This window comes from Carcharhinus amblyrhynchos, chromosome 3 (assembly GCF_965287045.1).
Source record: "Carcharhinus amblyrhynchos chromosome 3, sCarAmb.v2.hapA, whole genome shotgun sequence".
Classification (NCBI taxonomy): Eukaryota; Metazoa; Chordata; class Chondrichthyes; order Carcharhiniformes; family Carcharhinidae; genus Carcharhinus; species Carcharhinus amblyrhynchos.
In genome coordinates, this window is record NC_137326.1 from 73,162,085 (window position 1) to 73,181,809 (window position 19,725).

General features: G+C 43.9%; 1 protein-coding gene across 1 annotated transcript in view; it reads right to left on the reverse strand.

The window, feature by feature from the left end:
• The window catches only part of ankmy1 (ankyrin repeat and MYND domain containing 1), an 81,067-nt gene that overhangs the window by 8,784 nt on the left and 52,558 nt on the right, over positions 1-19,725 (reverse strand). The window contains exon 14 of the mRNA XM_080186125.1: positions 4,151-4,316. Coding sequence (XP_080042251.1) covers positions 4,151-4,316 — 166 coding nt within the window. The remainder of the gene's footprint in view (positions 1-4,150; positions 4,317-19,725) is intronic.

Sequence of the window (19,725 nt, forward strand, 5' to 3'; positions counted from 1 at the left end):
CTTGCAAAATCTTATTATTCCTAAATGGGTAATTTCTATGGAAGTAGGTAGGGCTGGTTATAGAACCATTGAATATATGAGCAGGAGGAGGCCTTTTGGCCCTTTGAGCTTGCTCTGCCATTCATTATGATCATGGCTGATCATTCAATTCAATAGCCTGATCCTGCCTTCCCCCATATCCTCTGATCCCCTTTGCCTCAAGTGCTATAGCTAACTGCTTCTTGAAAACATTCAATTTTTTGCCTTAACTACTTTCTGTGGTAGCGAATTCCACAGCCTGACCATTCTCTAGGTGAAAAAATTTCTCCTCACTCTGTCCTAAATGATCTAGCCTCTATCCTCAGGCTGTAGAATTGTTGTAAGGATTAGAGGGGGCAAGTACCTCAGTGGCAGGATGAACATGAACACATTTCGAAGTCTGAGGGATAGCAAGGAACATTGATTAATTCAGGGGACATGTTTTGCAGATGTGAGAGCTCCGCTGTGGGTAAAGCCTAACGTCGGGTGCCAAAGTCAAACAGAAAGGATTGATGGAGAGAAGCTTCATGGAATCATAAAAATCCTACATTGCAGAAAGAGGCTATTCCACCCATCAAGTCTGCACCAACCTAGGCCCCACTCCCTTATCCCTACATATTTACCCATTGATCTCTCTAAACTATGCATCTCAGGACACTAAGGGGCAATTTTAGCATGGCCAATCAACTAACCCGCATATCTTTAGACTGTGGGAGGAAACCAGAGGAAACCCATGCAGACACAAGGAGAATGTGCAAACTCCACACAGACAGTGACCCAAGCCAGGAATTGAACCCAGGACCCTGGAGCTGTGAAGCAACAGTGCTACCCACTGTGCTACCATGCCACCCATTTCTCTCATCAAGATGAATAAGCTGAGAGTTGAGGGAGAAACAAGTCATTTTCTGATCAGATGCAGCAGTAAGGTGGAGGGAATAGCCATGGAATGGAAGATGTTCCAAGCTTTGGTAAGGGACCAGAAAGCGCTGGAGAGGTTAGAAAGCCTGTAGTTGGTGCTGTTTACCAGAAGGTGGGATTTGGCAGCAATGGCAATAAGACTGTTTCTGGGAAATGTTCAGATCAATTAGGATACCAAGTGCCGTAAGCAGAATCTGTTCTTTGTAAGGATTGAGTCTCCCATTGAACCTTCTGCCTTGATCAAAATACTTTGAATACATTACCACTGTTTTTTTAATCTTTATCTTTCAACAGCCCCACTCGGTTGAAAGTTTTCAGCTTACATCTCATTCCTTTAACAGCCTTATTTAAGTTGAAAATTTTGGTTTGTGTGGGCAGTCTTCAAGACTGCCTCCAATGTTTAAAGTGGAATGTTCAAAACCAAGGAATGCTCCGTTTCAGGGTCAAATCATCCCAGACAGCCTCTGTAAGGTATACTGGATCATTGATGGAATCAGGAGATCCAGCTCTAATGGCATCCCAGAAAACCATGCTGCACAACAGCCGAATGGTCAAGGTGAGGAAATGCATCAGGAAATTTACTGGTGCTCACCCTTGGATATCCCCAAACCTTGATTCCAACAATCTGCACCTAAACACTCCTGAATTTCAGAAGCGAAATTGGCCTTTGCAAGTACAGGGTGTGCACTCCAGTTTGAGAAGCTAACTCCACCTAAGTGGTTTGCTCAGTAACATTGCAGCAGGTTTCTGAACTCACCTCTTAATATGACAAAAGGATCTGCAAAATCAAGCACGACTCTACATTTGTGCTGGCCTTCTCAGCAAAGGCTGAAGCAGAACCACGGCTGACAAACATCAATGAAGCCACCAAGATTAAGGAATTCAGAGAGAGCGAGAGAACAAACCAGATCATTTAACAAAACATCTGTGAGTTACTGAGACGGTTCACTAGATTGATTCATGTTATGAAGGGGTCGTCTTCTGAGGAAAGATTGAACAGGCTAGCCTTATACTCACTAGAATTTAGAAGAATGAGAGGTGATCTTATTGAAACATATCAGATTCTGAGGGGACTCAACAAGGTAGAGCTGAAAGATTGTTTCCTCATCTGGGGGAATCTCATATTACGGGATATAGTTTCAGAATAAGGAGTCTCCCATTTAAGATGGAGATGAGGAATTATTTCTCTCGGACAGTTGTTAATCTTTGGAATACTCTTCCTTAGAGAGCAGTAGGGACTGGCTCATTGTCTCATTTAACCTTGAATATATTCAATGGCTTACTCCTATTTCTCATACCCTTATATAAGAGATGGAAGGGACTAGGTGAGCTGAAGGAGAGACATGAGGAGTCCGATATACTTTGCAATATGAATTTGTTAATGTCATCGAAAATCAGTATGGGAGAAACAGACCACCTCATTTGGAAAGCATTTTGTTAAAATGTCTACCTAATGGAATCAGGGGTTGGTGTAAAGGATGATAATCGCTTGGTGCAAGTGGGGAAGGAGAAAAGGATATTGATTTTTTTTAACTTATTGTCAGTAGAGAGACAAGTGATTGAAGATTAGGATTTATATTTCAAAGGGACAGAACTTAACTGCTTCTTCCATGCCAGCCTCAGAGACACCAGTGGGTTCCTGCCCATTATGGCACCTAACCTGTGCCATTTCTGCCCCTTTCTCAGGGTCTACAGTGGCTCCCAGCTGCTGCCCATTCAACATTCTCATGAGTAGAACTGTTTCAAACAGCAGCAATTTTAAGTGAAATGGCAGGAATAACAGATGTGTCGAGTATAGGGCTAACGGGAGGACTCTGAATAGTGTGGATGAACAGAGGGATCTAGGTGTACGTGTACATAGATCCCTGAAAGTTGGGAATCAAGTAGATAAGGTTGTTAAGAAGGCATACGGCGTCTTGGCGTTTATTGGTAGGGGGATTGAATTTAGGAGTCGCAGCGTCATGTTGCAACTGTACAAAACTCTGGTGCGGCCGCACTTGGAGTATTGTGTGCAGTTCTGATCCCCACATTATAGGAAGGATGTGGAGGCTTTGGAGAGGGTGCAGAGGAGGTTTACCAGGATGTTGCCTGGTATGGAGGGGAGGTCCTATGAGGAGAGACTGAGGGATTTGGGGTTGTTTTCGTTAGAAAGAAGGCGGCTAAAAGGGGATCTTATTGAAACATATAAGATGATTAGAGGTTTAGATAGGGTGGACAGTGATAGCCTTTTTCCTCGGATGGAGAAAGCTAGCACGAGGTGGCATGGCTTTAAATTAAGGCGTGGTAGTTATAGGACTGATGTCAGGGGTAGGTTCTTTACCCAGAGGGTGGTGAGGGATTGGAATGCCCTGCCTGCTGCAGTTGTAAATGTGCCTAGTTTGGGGGCGTTTAAGAGATCCGTGGATAGGTTTATGGATGGAAAGGGATTGGTTTAGGTTAGAGGGTCATTGTTTTTTAACTGGTCGGCGCAACATTGTGGGCCGAAGGGCCTGTTCTGCACTGTAATGTTCTATGTTCTATGGTACCAAGTAAAAATGGCTAGATGGTGTTTGCAGCCAAGCAGTGAGAGCTGCAAACTGGTACACACGCACAATGCCAGTGTTTAACCAGAAACAAGAGAATTCAGTCTATATCAATCTGTTGTAGCAAACCCCTTCATCCTTTTCCAACCAGTTAGTCGACTTCCTGCCAAAAAAATAAATGAACAGGAGCAATCTGTGAAACTAAACTATATGTGTGTGTTGAGCTCTGGTCCACAGGATCTGCTGTGTCAAGGCAGGACAAAACTTATTTTCAAAGACACATGTTTGTCAAAAAACAAATACGTACTGATGGTAGAAATTCTGAGCACACTCAAACACTGAACCCACATGTATTTTTTAAGTTGGAGTTAACTATAGAACTTGCTGAAAACCCGAGGAACCTTCAAATTTCTGTTCCACAGAAATATATTTGACTTTTGGTATAATTTGTCTCACTCCATTCTGTGAGTCCATTCAGTGAGTATCTGTGCCATGTGGTTCACACGCTGTGTCCCTCCTCGGCTTATCCAGTAAAGTGCTCAATATTGCATCTTTATACCGGAAGTCTGGCCTACTGTTTCTTATGAGTTCTGGATCTTGAGGTTAGGGCACACTTGAAGCTATTGGAAATCTTAGCCATTTGGAGAGTTGGGCATGCAAACATTTCACACTTTCTGCCACACATTACTTACTTGGGAGCTGTATCTTGGATCTTGCTCTTCTTTTCAGAGGCTGGAGGAGATGACAAAGTCCCTTCGGCATGTCGCTCGAAGATAGATATTGCTGTGTGACTGATGTCAGCTAAATTAAGTGCCTCAGATTCACCAAGTTCTGAATGTGTTTCACTGGATTCCTGACCTATAAAAGCACAAATATTTTTCTGTAAGGCATTCGAAAATAAGGGAAATATAAACCTGCAGTATTCCAGTTTTCTAAAGATTGAACTATCAGAGGCAGGCTCTGGCATTTTCCTTTCACAATTTGCAACTAAATCCAAGCCTTTCTCAGCTGGATTTGACACACCACATCTTGCCATTTGATGGGTGGTCCTTCATTAAGCACCAGTCTCTAACACTTCTCTCTCCCAGCCTTCCCTTTTGATCAGGAGTTGAGTGTTCCTGCTCTTATCCCATTTAAGTTGTGCATTTCCTGTTTCAGGAATCCATTGCACAATCTCTTTCTCTTGTCCAGAGCTGAGACCCTCCTCATGCTCTCCTGTTTTGTCTATCCGTTACTGCCTTAGTCTGGAAATCCATGAAGGATGATCCTGGAGCTAATCTTTACTCAGCCTCACATTCATTAACAGAGTGCAACATATTACTAGCTTACACCTCCGTAACTCAACTGCCCACTAATTTCAGTAAGTGACTCTTCATATGTACACAATTAAATCAACAACTTTTTAAAATTTATACATAGGATGTAGGTGTCACTGGCTGGGCCAGCATTTATTGCCCATCCTTAACTGCCCTTGAAGGGCAGTTAAGAATCAACCACATTGGTGTGAGTCACATGTAGGTAAGGATGGAAGATTTTCTGCCCTTAAAGTATAGTAGTGAACTAGATGGGGTTTTATGATAATTAACAATGGTTTCATGGTCATCTGGCTTTTAATTCCAGATTTTTATTGGATCCAGGTTTCACCATTTGTGGTGGCAGGATTTGAACCCAAGTTCCCAGACCATTACCCAGATCTCTGGATTGCTAGTCCAGAGACAATGCCATTATACCATTGCCTCCTCTGCATCCCCATTATTTCACCTGTATTCTTATTGATTTAACTGATGACCTCTGGGCCAAAGGCTGAGGGTAATCTGCCTGTTTGTGTCATTTTGGTCCTGAAGGGCTATAGCCAGACTACGATGAGAAGGATGCTCTTTAACCCACTGTTCTTATGAGGACTGACTAGTGGACTGAGACTATATTCATTGGATTTTAGAAGAATGAGGGGGGATCTTATAGAAACATATAAAATCATGAAGGGAATAGATAAGAGAAGCAGAGAGGTTATTTCCAACATGGGTGAAACCAGAGTTGAGGAACAGATTTAGGTCTGAGTTGAGGAGTAACTTCACCACCCAAAGCGTTGTGATCTATGGAATTCTGTGCCCAATGAAGCAGTTGAGGCCACCTCGTTGAATATTTTTAAGGCAAGGATAAATAAATTTTTGCACATTAAAGGAATTAACGGTTATGCTGAGTGGAACTGAGTCCACGAAAAGATCAACCATGATATTAAATGGCAGAGCAGGTTTGAGGGGCCAAATGGTCTACCCCTACTTCTAATTCTTACATTCCTACATTGGCTCATTGGAAGCAGTTAAAGTGCGTGGAAGGATCTACACAGCAGACTGGTGGTGGGAGAGGAAAACATGTCCAAGAGGCAGGAAGGGTTAAAGGTGAGTGTCATGGTGCAGGAAAGTAAAGATACAAGAAGCCCTTGGGCTCCATTGGGAATTTCAATCCACTCAACCATTCCTGAGGCTGGAGAAAGAGATTAACAATAAATGACAGATGAAAGTAAAGGGAAAGGTGCAGGCTTGAGACTGTGGACATGTGATGGAGCAGACCAACTTCACAAGGTAGGGGACAGCAACAACCTGCATTTACACAGCATCCTTATCTTCAGACAAAGTTCCAAGATGCTTCACAGGAGCATTATTGTTGTGGATGTGGCGCCTGTCTCTTTAAGGCAGCACAGCAGAAGTGAATCACCTGCTCTGAGGGGCCAATGGGAACCGAGCGTGAATGATCACACCAGAGGGTTAAGTCTTCTTTTGGGTATTTTGCTTCTGGAGCCATATTGTAAGGATGTAGAACTGGGGCTGTGCCCCAGGGCAGCCTTTATGCTGCATAAACCTCCTAAGTTTCTATATTCAACAAACATCTTCTGTTCCTAACAAAGTCTAAAATCTATTGATGATGCCATAACAGCCATAACATAATAATTATAGAACAAAATGAACTATAAGGAGATGTTATCTGAGGAGCTGTAAGTGCAAATAATCAAACATTTGATCAAAGAGGTGGGTTTTCAGGAGAATCTTAAAGGGGGATTGTGAGGCAGAGAGCCAGAGTAGCTTAGGAAGGGAAGTCCTGAGTTTGGGGTCAAGACAACTAAAGGCACAGGCACCAAGGCTGGAACTATTAAAATCAGGGTCTAATTAGGAGGATAGAATTAAAGGCGCACAGACATCCTGGAAGGTGGTGGGGCTAGAGGAGATTATATATGTAGGGTGTGCGTGAGGCCGTGGAGGGGATTTAAAATCAAGGATGAGAATTTAAAAATAAAGGCATTGCATAACTGGGAGCCAGTGCAGGTCATCAAGCAAAGGGAGCTGGTGCTTTGTACGCTGACCTCAACATGAGGTCATCGTACAAAATGGAAGCTTGGCAGGACTGTAAAAATAATCCTTGATGTTAGTGTATCTTTTTAAGAGTTTTTTTAAAATTCATGCTCACAGCCTTGGGTGATGTCATTGATGGGAGGAGAAAAAACTGTGTAACTCAGGTGACAGGGATTTCATTTTCAGTTTCAGTTTGGAGCTGTAGGTTTGAGATTTTAGTTTTAGAAGGGGCAGTAAGTTTAAAAAGAAGTGCTTTCCCTCTCTCTGTTTTGAAAATTCTGTTGGTTAGCTGAAAACAAGAACTTGTTTTCCTGAAGGGTGAAAACCTGCTGTTGTTGGGGGCTGGACTAGAGTCTCTGGTGTTTTAGGAAGTTGTCTTGTCTTCAAACTGTTCTAAGTCTCGAGCATTTAACTGCAGAATTCAACTAATGGCCTCAATCCCAGTGCTATGTGAGCATTTGTCTGTGCTGTGTTAAATCTATGAAAAGATTTTGTTTATGGAATTGGTTTGATTGGAACATTGTAGAGATCTTTGTTAAGGGATATACATTATCATTGTTTCTTGTATGTAATTGATAAGATTTTGCTAATTTTCTTATGATACATGTTAACTATATTCTTAAATAAACTTTGTGTGATTAAAGCTCCCTAATGGGTCACTTGAATCATACCTGAAGTGAAACGTATGATGCTTATCCTAGCCAAACTCAAAATGCAAAACTTATGATTCAAGTGGCCTGCACTGAACATTTTGGAGTTTCTAACCTGAACCATAACAATGTCTAGAGGTGACAAAAGGGGTGGGTGAGAGTTTCAGCAACACATTAATTTAAATTACCAGGAATCAGGCAATATTACAGAGGTGGTCTTAGTGATGACACCGGGAAGTGGTTGAAAGCTCAGCTTGAGTTTTTCATGAAAACAAAATTCATGCTAAATAATGGTTTTTAATCCAAAACTGAATTTTTAAAAACAGGGGTGGGATTCTTCCAAAAAAATTCAAAGTGCTAAATTTTTGTAAAAACTGGAATAAATTCCGCTGATGTTTTTCAGTTTTTCTGTGCAGAGAACCCTTTTGTATCTTTCCCCTCTCACCTTAAACCTATGCCCTCTAGTTTTAGACTTCCCTATCTTCGGGGAAAGATGTTGACTATCTACCTTATCTATGCTCCTCATTGTTTTATAGACTTCTATAAAATCTTATATGACCCCTGAGCCTCCTACACTCCAGGGAAAAAAGTCCCAGTCTATCCAGCCTCTCCTTATAACTCAAACTCTGAAGTAGCATCCTAGTAAATCTTTTCTGCACTTTTTCTAGTTTAATAATATCCCTTCTATAATAAGGTACACAGTATTCCAGGTGTGGCCTTACTAATGTCATGTACAACTTCAAGACACCCCAACTCCTGTGTGCAATGTTCTGACTAATGAAACCAAGTATGCCAAATGTTGCCTTCACCTGTGACTATATTTTCAAGGAACTATGAACCTGAACCCTAGATCTCTTCATTCTATAACTCTCCCCAATGCTTACCATTAACTGAATAGGTCCTACCCTGATTTAATCCACTAAAATGCATCAACTCACACTTATCTAAATTAAATTCCATTTGTCATTCATTAGTCCACTGGTCCAATTGATCAAGATCCTTTTGCAAGCCTCGATAACCTTCTTCACTGTACGCTATGCCACCAATCTTGGTGTCATCTGCAAACTTACTAACCATGCCTCCTAAGTTTTCATCCAAATCAAATTGATCTAGGGAAGAGACAGCCTTACCTGTGGTTGACACACTGGGAGGCCACATAGGATGTCAGGATCAAAAAGGTGACTGCGGGTTGATGAGTTTATACAGATAAAAGAGCAGTGAACTCATAGGAGAGGGAACCTGAGGGGTCAAAATGGAGAGAGCTGAGGCTCGGGGAGAAAAGCAATGTAGATGCACTGTTTCAGCTGGAGAATGAGTATAGCATTTGGGAGGCTGGTAGAGAGCCAAGATTTTAAAAGCAATTGCTCATGAAGAGTGCTCCCCTGTGTACTATCCCCGCAGGTCCAGACTGCTGCTTATAAAGATCTGGAAAGCATTGCCTGAATGGCTGGTGGAAGCAATTTAAGAGATCTCTGAAGGGAATTGGAAAAATATGTGGGGCAGCGAAAAAGTGCAGGAAAGTGAGGTGAATTGGATAGCCCTTTAAAACAGCCAGCACGGGTATGATGGGTTGAATGGCCTCCTTCTTTACTGTGTATGTTTTTATGATTCTAGTCCAGTCAGTCCAGATCATTGCTGCCACTGCATGTGGTGACTGTGTAATTCATGCCGCAAACAGCACAACTTTACATCAGCTTCCTTGTCTAATTTAACCCCAGTGCAAGAGGTGCCCTCTGTCATGGTCAAGTGATCATGTCAAAGCTGCAGATATTGGTGCAGCCACCCTGCTGTGCCACCTCCCAGTGCAGTGCCATGGAAGTAAAGACGCTTGGTGATTGGCAGGAGTCTGACGAAGACACCCCAGTATTACATTCCAACAGGCTCTCACTTAATTGAGTGGCACCACTGGGAGCAGAGGGGAGGGGGGGAGGGTGGTGGGGAGGGGGAGGCCTTTTGATACACTTCCTTTAGAAACAATAGACCGTGCATTTATATAGCACCTTTCACAATCTCTGTACATCCCATATCGATTCACGATCAGTGAAGTACTTTTTGAAGTTTGATCACTGCTGTGATGTAGGAAGCATAGCAGACAACGAGGCTCCAAAAACAGCAACAAGATAAATGAAAAGATAAGCTGTTTACTCGGGAGGTTGGCCGCTGAAGGATGAATATTGCCCTGGCTCCCTTGGTGCTGAGGGATCTTTTACTCTTGCCTGAGGGGAAAGACAGGGTGGTGGTTTAAAATCTGGTTTAAAAGGCAGCACTTTGTAAGAGTGAGTCACCCCTTCAGTGCTGTAACATTGTGCCAGCTTAGATGTTGTTCTCAAATCTCTAGAATGAACCTGAAACCTAAAATGATTAAAACTCAAAGGCAAGAATGCTGCCAAGAGAGCCAAGACCGTGGGTGGTCACAGATAAGAACAAAAGGACATATCATCTCTCATCTAGCTGGCATTCTGCCATGTGCCGTACCTACAAACATGTCAGATACGGGGATTTCCAATGGAAAATCCACTGGTGTCAGCAGGTAGAAAAATAATCTACAACAGAAGAATCCTTCTGTCATCATGGAGGTAAAATAAGCTAGGCAAACAGTTAGGAATAATGGTTAAGAAATGCCATACCCTTTTGATCACTATCACCAGGAAACTTCATAGAGTTAATTGTCTATCAAATGGGTTTGAATTGTAACCAGATGGTGGTTAATAATGGGAGGCTGTCAGGGGTATTGACAGGCCAGACGTTGAGAGATCGTTTCCCCTGGTGGGAGAGACTCAGACCAGAGGGCACAATCTTCGAATAAGGGACGTCCATTTATGACAGAAGCGAGGAGGAATTTCTTCTCAAATCTGTGGAATTCTTTACAGGGAGCTGTGGAGGCTGGGTCATTAACTACATTCAAGGCTGAGACAGACTGATTTTTAATCTGAAGGGAATCAAGGGTTGCGGAGTTAAGGCTGGAAAGTGACCTTGTACTCTCTTCCAACTTCTTACCAGGAAAAAGATATGAAAATCTGAGGTCATGTGCCAACCAACTCGAAAACAGCTTCTTCCCCACTGCCACCAGACTTTTGAATGGACTACCTCGCATTAAGTTGATCTTTCTCTACACTCTAGCTATGACTGTACCATTATATTCTGCACCCTCTCCTTTCCTTCTCTATATACTGTATAGCGTGCAATAAACAATACTTTTCACTGTATACTAATACATTCGACAATGAGCAATCAAATTGGGTGACTGTTGTGTGGAGTTGCACCTTCCTCCTCCATATCTGTGTGGGTTTTCTCTGGGTGCACCAGTTTCCTCCCACAGTCCGAAGATGTGCAGGTTAGGTGGATTAGCCATGCTAAATGTGTGGGGTTACAGGGATAGTGTGGAGAATAGGACTTGGGTAAGATGCTCTTTTGGTGAGTCAGTGCAGACTTGATGGACAGAATGGCCTCCTGCACTGTAGGGATTCTAAGTGGATAACCAAAAGCTTCAGTTCTACCTTTCTCTGCCTGGCTCTTCTTGGAAGTTGAAACCCTGAGTGCCAATTAACAACTGCTAACTACCTCAGGAGCATGGTGCTTGGCCCTAACGTGCCACAAAATATGTATCAGGGACCTGCGTGAATGAGGCAGACCGACACACATCTGGGAGCAAGGAAGAGTGGGCCCATTCTAACTGTGTGCCCTTTTAACATTTAGATTTTTGAAGGCTTCTGGATACAGGTGAGGAAAGCATGCACAAAACAGAGTTATTTTCCTTACCTTGAAGGGCAGTGGGTTGCTCCAAGCCCTAGGTTCAAGTCTGGCTCTAGGACTTGATGGCAAGGAAGTTGTGTTCATAAAATAGCCAAGCAGATTGAATATCGACCAGTAAGTTTTTCCAACACTCACCATAGCAGATGGCAAGAGATTCCTGGACAGCCATGTGATGGAAAGGAAATTTGAGCTGCTACCACTACTATCCATAGTGCTGGGGCTACAACATGTATGCAAAAGTGCATATTGCCACACCAACTTGGACACATTGCTGGGGTTTGTGAGCAAGGGGGGGAAGAGTAGAGAAGGCAGGAAGTGGGGTCAATTGGCTGGACAACCATTGTGGATTTGATTAGTGTCAGCGGGATGGGGTTAGATCCCGATGGATTTGGGATGTTTCTCCTTGTTGTGCCCATGGTGGAGGCCGTGGCGCTGTTCAACCTGGTTTCTCGCAGGGAACTGAAGGAGATTCTTGTTACAAATGGAGAGGCAAATCATTGTACTCAACTAAAAGCAATCCTAAAGAGGCACTTGTGTGTAAAGTAAGTAATTTTTGATGTTGCAACTGCACATCTTTCAAATGCTTGTGTTGGACACCAGCTTATATGAGTGATGCTCAGAGGCTTCTGATTCTTATACAAATTTGTTACTATCTGCCACTCTGTGAGTGCAGGCCAGCTCCCAGAGCCCAGCTTGAAACACTTCCTTCTGACCTCAGCACATGTCTCCCTCCTTGGAGATTCATCAACCAGTGAGGAAGACAGGAAAAAACTGGAGGGTGGATGGAATGGGTGGAACATCCATTTTAATGTGGGAAAGCGTGAGGAAGGAAAATCAAAGATTGGGAGTGTGCGTGCAGTAGAAAACACCATTGCTGAGCTCAGCAGTTTAGATATATGATTCTCTGAAGGTTCAGATGGATGAAACAATGCAAAATAGCCAATGACGTTTTGGGTTTTCTAAATAGTGAATAATAGTAATAATGGCTGGAATTCTCCGACTTACCCCACAGCTGGAATTCTCTGGTCCTATTGCTGTGAATGGAGGTTTTGCTGAGCACCAAAATCTCCATTCTCACTGGCAGTGGGGGTGGGGTGAACGAGATCAGAGAATCCCGGCAAGTGACTTATTACAAAGCAATCGTCATTGTTAGACCACCTTGAGTTTTGTGTGTTCTGTTATTAGAAAGGACATTACCTTTGGAGACAATAGATTTTACCAGAATAATACCATGGGGTGAGAAATAGTCATGAGATGAGGCTTGTGATATTAGAGATAGCTTTGAGAAGGAGGGAAGGATTTACTAGATTAAAAAAAAAATGAAGTCTTGATGGTGTGACCTAGTAAATATTGCTGGTCATCAATTTACAATTGTTACTGAACGTGTGAGATGTGAATTACAAAATTTTCCTTAGCCTATTGTTAATCTGTGGGATGTTTGTGTTAGGAATGGAAACTATTGGATCATTTAAGGAAAAATTGGATAAATTATTGGAAGCACAAAAGAAAACGGATTGTGAGTAAAGAGGATTATGCCAAGGGTCTTGGTTTGGATTGCTCTGGCATGATGGGCTGAATAGCCTCTTGGTCTCCCTCAATCTCCTGTGGTTTGATGGCTTCAATGATTGAGAACATCCGTGTAACAAGATCCGTGTAACAATTATACTTTCATGGGGATGTGATTGCTGGCTAAGCCAGCAGTTATTACCCATCACTAACTACTCCTTGAGAAGGTGGCAATGAACTGCCTTCTTGAACTGCTGCAGTCCATGTAGTGTAAGTGCACCCTTTGTGCTGTTAGGGAGGGAGTGCCAGGATTTTGACCCCTCAACCGTGAAGGAACGGCTGGATGGTGGAAGACTGCAGTATAGTGACCAATTGGGAGCATTCACTGAGTAAATTTTCCATGATGTTTTTATATACAGATGTTTGCAGGAAGAATGGGACAATTTTCCACCCCACCACCCCTTCGATTGTACCCATGAAGAGAGACCCATTATTTCAAGAGAATATGAAGTAACGAGTCCCAGAATTTGCCCCTTCTGCCACACAGTGACAGGGAATTCTAACATTTCCACACTGAAATTTATGGATTGCGGTAAAAGGGAAAGAACACAGACATACAGACAGATCTGCTGCAAAGCTAAACTGGGGATTTAAAATGCTCCGATCAATTATAAGAGAGAAGCATCCCAGCTGAGTAAGAGAATAATACTAGCTGTCAGGAGCTGAGTCTATCTGCTTGTAATTGTGAGCAGGCAATCAGAAACTACAGCCTTTCCATGATTAAGACACTGATGAATGAGAAGACCCTAATAGAAAAACAATCTCCTGCCTAATGGACTAACAATAAAAACCTTGCATTGCAAAAATAGACGTCTTGTAGTCAGCAATGCACCAAATCCCTTGTGCTTACCCTTTAATGAAGCAGTGGCTATATGGAGCACAGAGAGACATCAGTGGATATTTTGAGGAAAAAACAGGGATAAAATAATTGCCTCTAGCAAAGGCAGGTCTCTCAATATCTTCCTTCACTCCAATAGGCTGCAATGCTTTCAAAGCCCAAGCTCTCTGCCTCTCCAAACTTCTGGAGTTTTGTGGTGTTCTACACTAAGCCCTGTTCTGAGGGATTGAGCCTTGCATAAAGTCTTGCTTTTAAACTTGGGGACTTAAACAGGAGAATCTAGAGACCATTGGGTCCTATCGCACAGAAGGAGGCCATTTGGTTTATGGTGCCTGAATCAGTTCATCTGGATGAGATATCTAATTAGTCCCATTCCACTGCCCCAGCAGCTCCAAAAATGTTCCCTTTTTAAATATATCCAATTGATCAGTGGAAGAAAGGAAACTGCCAATTAGATTTGTGCCTTCTTAAATTTGGACGTGTCCAACTGTTTTTTGACTCCAAGAGGAGGGTAGGAATTGTGGTGCAAAAAGGATGCCCTTTAGTTTCCTTTTGGAGGAAAAACAATTCTTCTCTCCCCTTCTGGACCGGCACCATTTTAATGTGGCCTTTCTAGTGGGTTGGGAAAGGCTAGTTTGCAGAATGTGCACACATTCCTCCCAGCGCTGGGTCTCCATTGTGAGGGCCAATGGAAAATTGTTGTTTCTCCCACTCACAATTTTCCTGTGGTGGTGCAGGGTTTTGAAAGTCCAAAAATGTCTCTTTGAAGAGTTGTGACCATGGGGGGGGAAGCCAGATAGCTAAAATAGGTAAGTGTGAAAGGTGTTCACACCTCCAAATATGTAGTGGATTCTGTCTTGTAACATGGATGCATTTTTACTGCAGCTATTACATAGTTTGTGAGGATTGTTCATAGTGCGTGCATGCTGTGTGAGTGGCTGTGGAGCATACACAGGAGGAACGGAGGTATCACGGAGAAGTCTGTGGGGACATGGAGTGGCATTGATGATCTGATGGGACATGTTGGTATGGGGATGTGGGTGAGGGTTAAGGTTTAGGGGACCTTTAAACTTCTGGGCTGCTGTGTTGGAGAACCCAGGTGGGCCTGCTAACTGATCTGCCTCCCCAGCCAAAGTCCTCACACACTCTACTGTGCTCGCAAAATGCATCGTGAGCCCAATCCCTGTGTGAAAAGAAAACAATCCAAGGCGTGTTACACATGGATCGGTTGTGCATTATAGAGGGCAGAAAAGTAGGAGGCTCAGGTTTACCTGAAAGCGCACGGACATGCAGCCCATCAGTTCACTGGTGCCTGATGCCAATCATCTGGAGAGTTGGCAGCAAGACAATGTTGACAGACCCTCTGTTATTTCATACTCTCGTGAGTGTTGATTAGCAGTAGGTGGTGATTGGAGGGCAGTTCCACCTTGAAGGGCTGTCGGCCAGTTCGGTTGGCCAACCACCCTCCAGCCCACTCAGGCATTGTGCTGAAGTGGGTGGAAGCACGGTGCATGAGACTCAGGAACTGCAGTGCTGGTAAGTATCAGAGACCCAGGGAAAGGAGGGTAGGGGAGGCCCTGGGGGGATGGGGCAGAGATCAAGAGGCGGCGGGACAGCCTATTAATTCACTGGCAGTTTACACTCAGTTGACTTCTGTGGCTAACTGAAGTAGATAGGAAGAAATAAATAGATAAATATAATTAATAAAGGTAATGTCACCATATTCACAGATGACCATAGGCTGCTCTCTCTGTTAAGGGGGAGTTGATAGATGGTGATTTTAACCTGGGGATCACACCTCATGCGAGGGACAAGATTGAGAAGGTGGAGTGACCATGAATAATCTCAGCTGGTACGGGAATTGAACCCATGCAATGGACATTGTTCTGCATCCCTAACCAATTTGCTTATATATAATCCATATACTGTCAGAGACTAGAGGTGAAGATAGAGGTAGAGCGAGTGAGAGATACAGACATCAAGGAGAAGCTAAGGAACAAATGCTGAGACACAGCCAGAAAGTGGAAAATCAGTGTGTCTAAAGCCTCTCTCCCTCATCACAATGTGACTGAGTGAGAAAACTGGATGATAGGTCTCAGTATCACTATCTGCATCTATCACCCTTCCTGAAGTAATCCACCTCATCCACAAAGGATGCTCATTATTGGAACCCTTACCATCCCCAAGCTCTACCCACCTCCCCAACCTGCCAACTTCTTAATTAATAATCTTAAACATCTGAGGTTGGTGTGCGGATATGGAAGCAACCCAGGTGGTTGGAGTTCAGATACAGCTCTACACTGAATGACAAAACGGACTTGAGGAGCTGAATGATCCGCTCTGGTTCTGATGATCTTACGGTCTGAAGCTCATGCCTGCACTGGAGGAAGCTCCGTCTTTGTGTACGTAGGGCGTTCAATCAAGGAGCCACACAATCTGACCACACATGCATTTGTGGAGGTGATATAGAGCCAGTGAGACCTATATAACATCTCAAAGAACAAAGAACAACACAGCACAGGAAACAGGCCCTTCGGCCCTACAAGCCCGCGCCGCCATTTTAACATTCAGTGAGTGCCCTCTTCTACCTATGATCTTTGTCTACGCCTATTGGACTCAAATAAAGGTGTGCAAATTTAGAGAATTATAACCAGATTGAGGGACACCTAATTTAGGGACAATTTGTTAACACCAATCAGCCTAAGAGCACATTTTTGGGTTGTGGGAGGAAACCGGAGAACCCGGAGAAAACCCACGCAAGCATGGGGAGAATGTGCAAACTCCCACAGACACCGGCCCAAATCCATGTATCTGCACAGCAAACAGTGAGAGTCACTGAGCTGTCGTGTTGCCCGTCAGCTGGTCCGGTTTAAGCGTACACTAACGATGTGAAGCACTAGGCAACTCTCAAAGCAACATCCAAGAGCAGCCCTCGCACGACCCACCGCGTGTATGCCCCTTGTTGGACAACAAGGCGGACCGAAGCCCCTGTGGATTAAAAGAAAAGACATCAATCAACATACATAACTTGCACAGACGTTCACGGAAGATCCCCAGAAGCTCAAACGTAAGACAAGTGAGCCATAAAATATGTTGGACGGCCCATAGGAATCTATTGATTCCCAGGAACGTCCTGAGGCTCTTGATCCTTATTTAGAACAATCTTTTGTATCCCTCCATCTCTAGTCTGCTCATGTGCCTATCTAAGTAACTCTTAACCAACTCCAGCGTGCCTGCCTCCACCACCCTACTTGGCAGTGCATTCCAGGCCTCCACAACCCTCAGTGTGAAAAACCTCCCTCTAACATCCAAATTATACCTCACCCCCCTCACCCTAAGCCCGTGGCCCCTCGTGATTTTTGTATCCAACCCAGGAAAAAGCTTACCACTGTTCACTCTATCTATACCCTTCATAATCTTATACACCTCTATTAGATCTCCCCTCATTCTCCGTCTTTCTAAGGAGAACAGCCCCAATTTGCCCAATCTCTCCTCATAGCTAAGTCCTTCCATACCAGGCAGCATCCTGGTAAACCTCCTCTGCACTCTCTCCAGGGTCTCCACATCCTTCCGGTAGTACGGTGACCAGAACTGGATGCAGCACTCCAAATGTACTCTTTTTGGGAGGAAGTCCCACTTGGGCAGGTGGCGGGCCTTCCTCAGAATCAAGGACCCCGGGGACAGAGATCCTATTTGCCAACAGCTGTCAGCCAACCAGGAGCCTGAAATTCTTCTGTACTCAGCGGTCCCACCAAGGAGGTGATGGCTGCTGTTGGTACTACACCCACCAGAGGCCTCACACCCAGGCGGGCCACAGGGGAGTGATGGTGAGAGTGGGGCATCACAAGCAGCAAGGGTAGAGTGGTGGCTCTCAATGGGACCTCCTCCTCCCAAATGCCAGCTCCCTTGATCAGGTACCGAGTGTGTTTGAATGAGGAAGACACTTGGCAAGCTTTCATGTAAACTGCCAGGCTTGGCTTGTCATGCTCCCACATGGTGAGCCATCTGCCCACTGCTGCGTTAACACCAGCGACAGCAAAATAAGACCCTTAAGTGGACACTCATTGCTAGCTTTAGGGCCTCGATTAGCAGCTGGGTGGGAGAGCCATTGTTTCCGCCATGGACTTAATCGGAGTGGAGGCAGGAGGATCCCTGGCCATCATTAAATGCCCCCTTCTCGCTCCGCCAACAAACCTGCCATGGGGGAAAGCAGTTTTTCCTTCCTCCTCAGCACCATCCCAAAGAACTGAGGACCAGTTGTAACCAGCATTCTCAAAGGACAATCAAATACTAACCATGCTCAAGCATTATTAATCATAGTTCAGTTCCACAGCAGAGTACTATGCACACTCTAGGTACTACATTTTCAGAAGGATGTAAAGGATTTGACATGGGCATAGAAGAGTTTTACAAGAATAGCAGCAGGGAAGAGGGACTTTAGTTATCTGGAAAGATTAGAATTTTTCCATTCTGCCTATCCGGGAATTGGAGCGGGTGAGGGGCTGAGCATGGAAAGGTTCATTGACCTCAGACAAGGGGCAAGAATGGCTGGAAAATCCCACCCTTGTTATTCTTGGAGCAGACAAGGTTAAGAGGCGATTTAATAGGTATGTCATGACTCTGAGATCATAAATTGTTCATATCAAATCTTACATATTTTGCTTATGTGAAAAGAGGATCTTACAGAATCAAATGGAACCAAAAGATGGCAAACAGGCCAGGAAATGTCAGCAGATAGACAAAAATGTACACTGGCTGTGAACTTCCTGGGCCATTTCTTTTCCATATAATCAGCCTCACGCTGGGGAACAAATTGAGGCTGATTATAACATGGAAATCATAATTTACATCTATTAAGCGAGCCTGGGACCAATCATCTGGGTGCGCGAATATTTCTGACCCCACCGGTGGAGGTCCACATCAGTGGGAATCATGTATGGCCCCCAATAATGAGGACCAGGCATGATAGCCTCACTGGTGGGACTTGAGGCTCGCTGGGAGGTCAGGACAGGAGGATGCCTCTTGGGCAGTGCCAGCTGGCACTGGCCACTGGGCATCTGAAATGCACTTCAAAAGGAAATTGGACGTATGTTTGAAAAGAATAATTTCTGGATAATGAAGAAGGCGTAAGAGAGTGGGGCTGATTGAATAGATCTTCCAAAGAGCTAGCAAGGGCTGAATGGGTCAAATGGCCTCCTATGATGCTAGAATGTCAAGTGAGCTGATAGCTCTTGTTTCATCCAATAAGCAGCTTTGGTATACCTGCAGGAGGGGGATTTATCTCCAGCACGTCCCACTGATATTCTGCAGCTCTTTCTGAAAGACCTGAATCAAATATCACAAAATTGCCCCTTTACAATGTCAGCAACAGAACAATTACAAAAAGAGTCTGAAATGTAATGAGCCACCCTGCCTTTCCCCCAGTCCCGCATTTTGAGGGATAGTATCAATAGGTGGGTGGGGTCGCTCTGAATCATGGAGCTGTGTGATACATTGCAATAAAACCCAAAACTCATCCTTACAGTCTCTCAGATTCCAGCACAAGTTTGAAAGACATTATGAAATCGATGAAATGGGTCTCATCAATGGGTTAATGTTTCCTCTTGTGCATGAATACAGGACTAAGGGGCACTGTTTTAAAATGAGGTGTTGTCTTTTTTAAGTCAGAGATGAGGAGAATGCTTTTCTCTGAGCGATGTGTGACAATGGAGCTCTGTGTCAGAAGACAATGGAGGCAGTGTCACTGTATATTTTTAAGGCAGAGGAGGATAAACTATTAAAGTAAAACAGAAAATGCTGGGGAAAAATATCAGTGGGTCTGGCAGTGTCTGTGGAGAGAGAAACAGTTTTAATGTTTCAAGAGTGCGAGGCCCTTCTTTTGAAACCCATTCTTGCTAGGCAAGGAACTTTTAAGGTGTCACGGTTTGATGGAAATTTTGAATTGGAAACTGAAACAGATCCATCATTATCTTTTCAAATGGGTTGGGGGTGGCAGGGGGAGGGGAATGGCCTATTTCTGTTTCTATTCTGCATGTTCATACGTTCCTGATCCTGTAAAAAGCCATAATCTCCTTTATGCATCCTTACAAGCGGCCGTACCTGCCTACTCTATT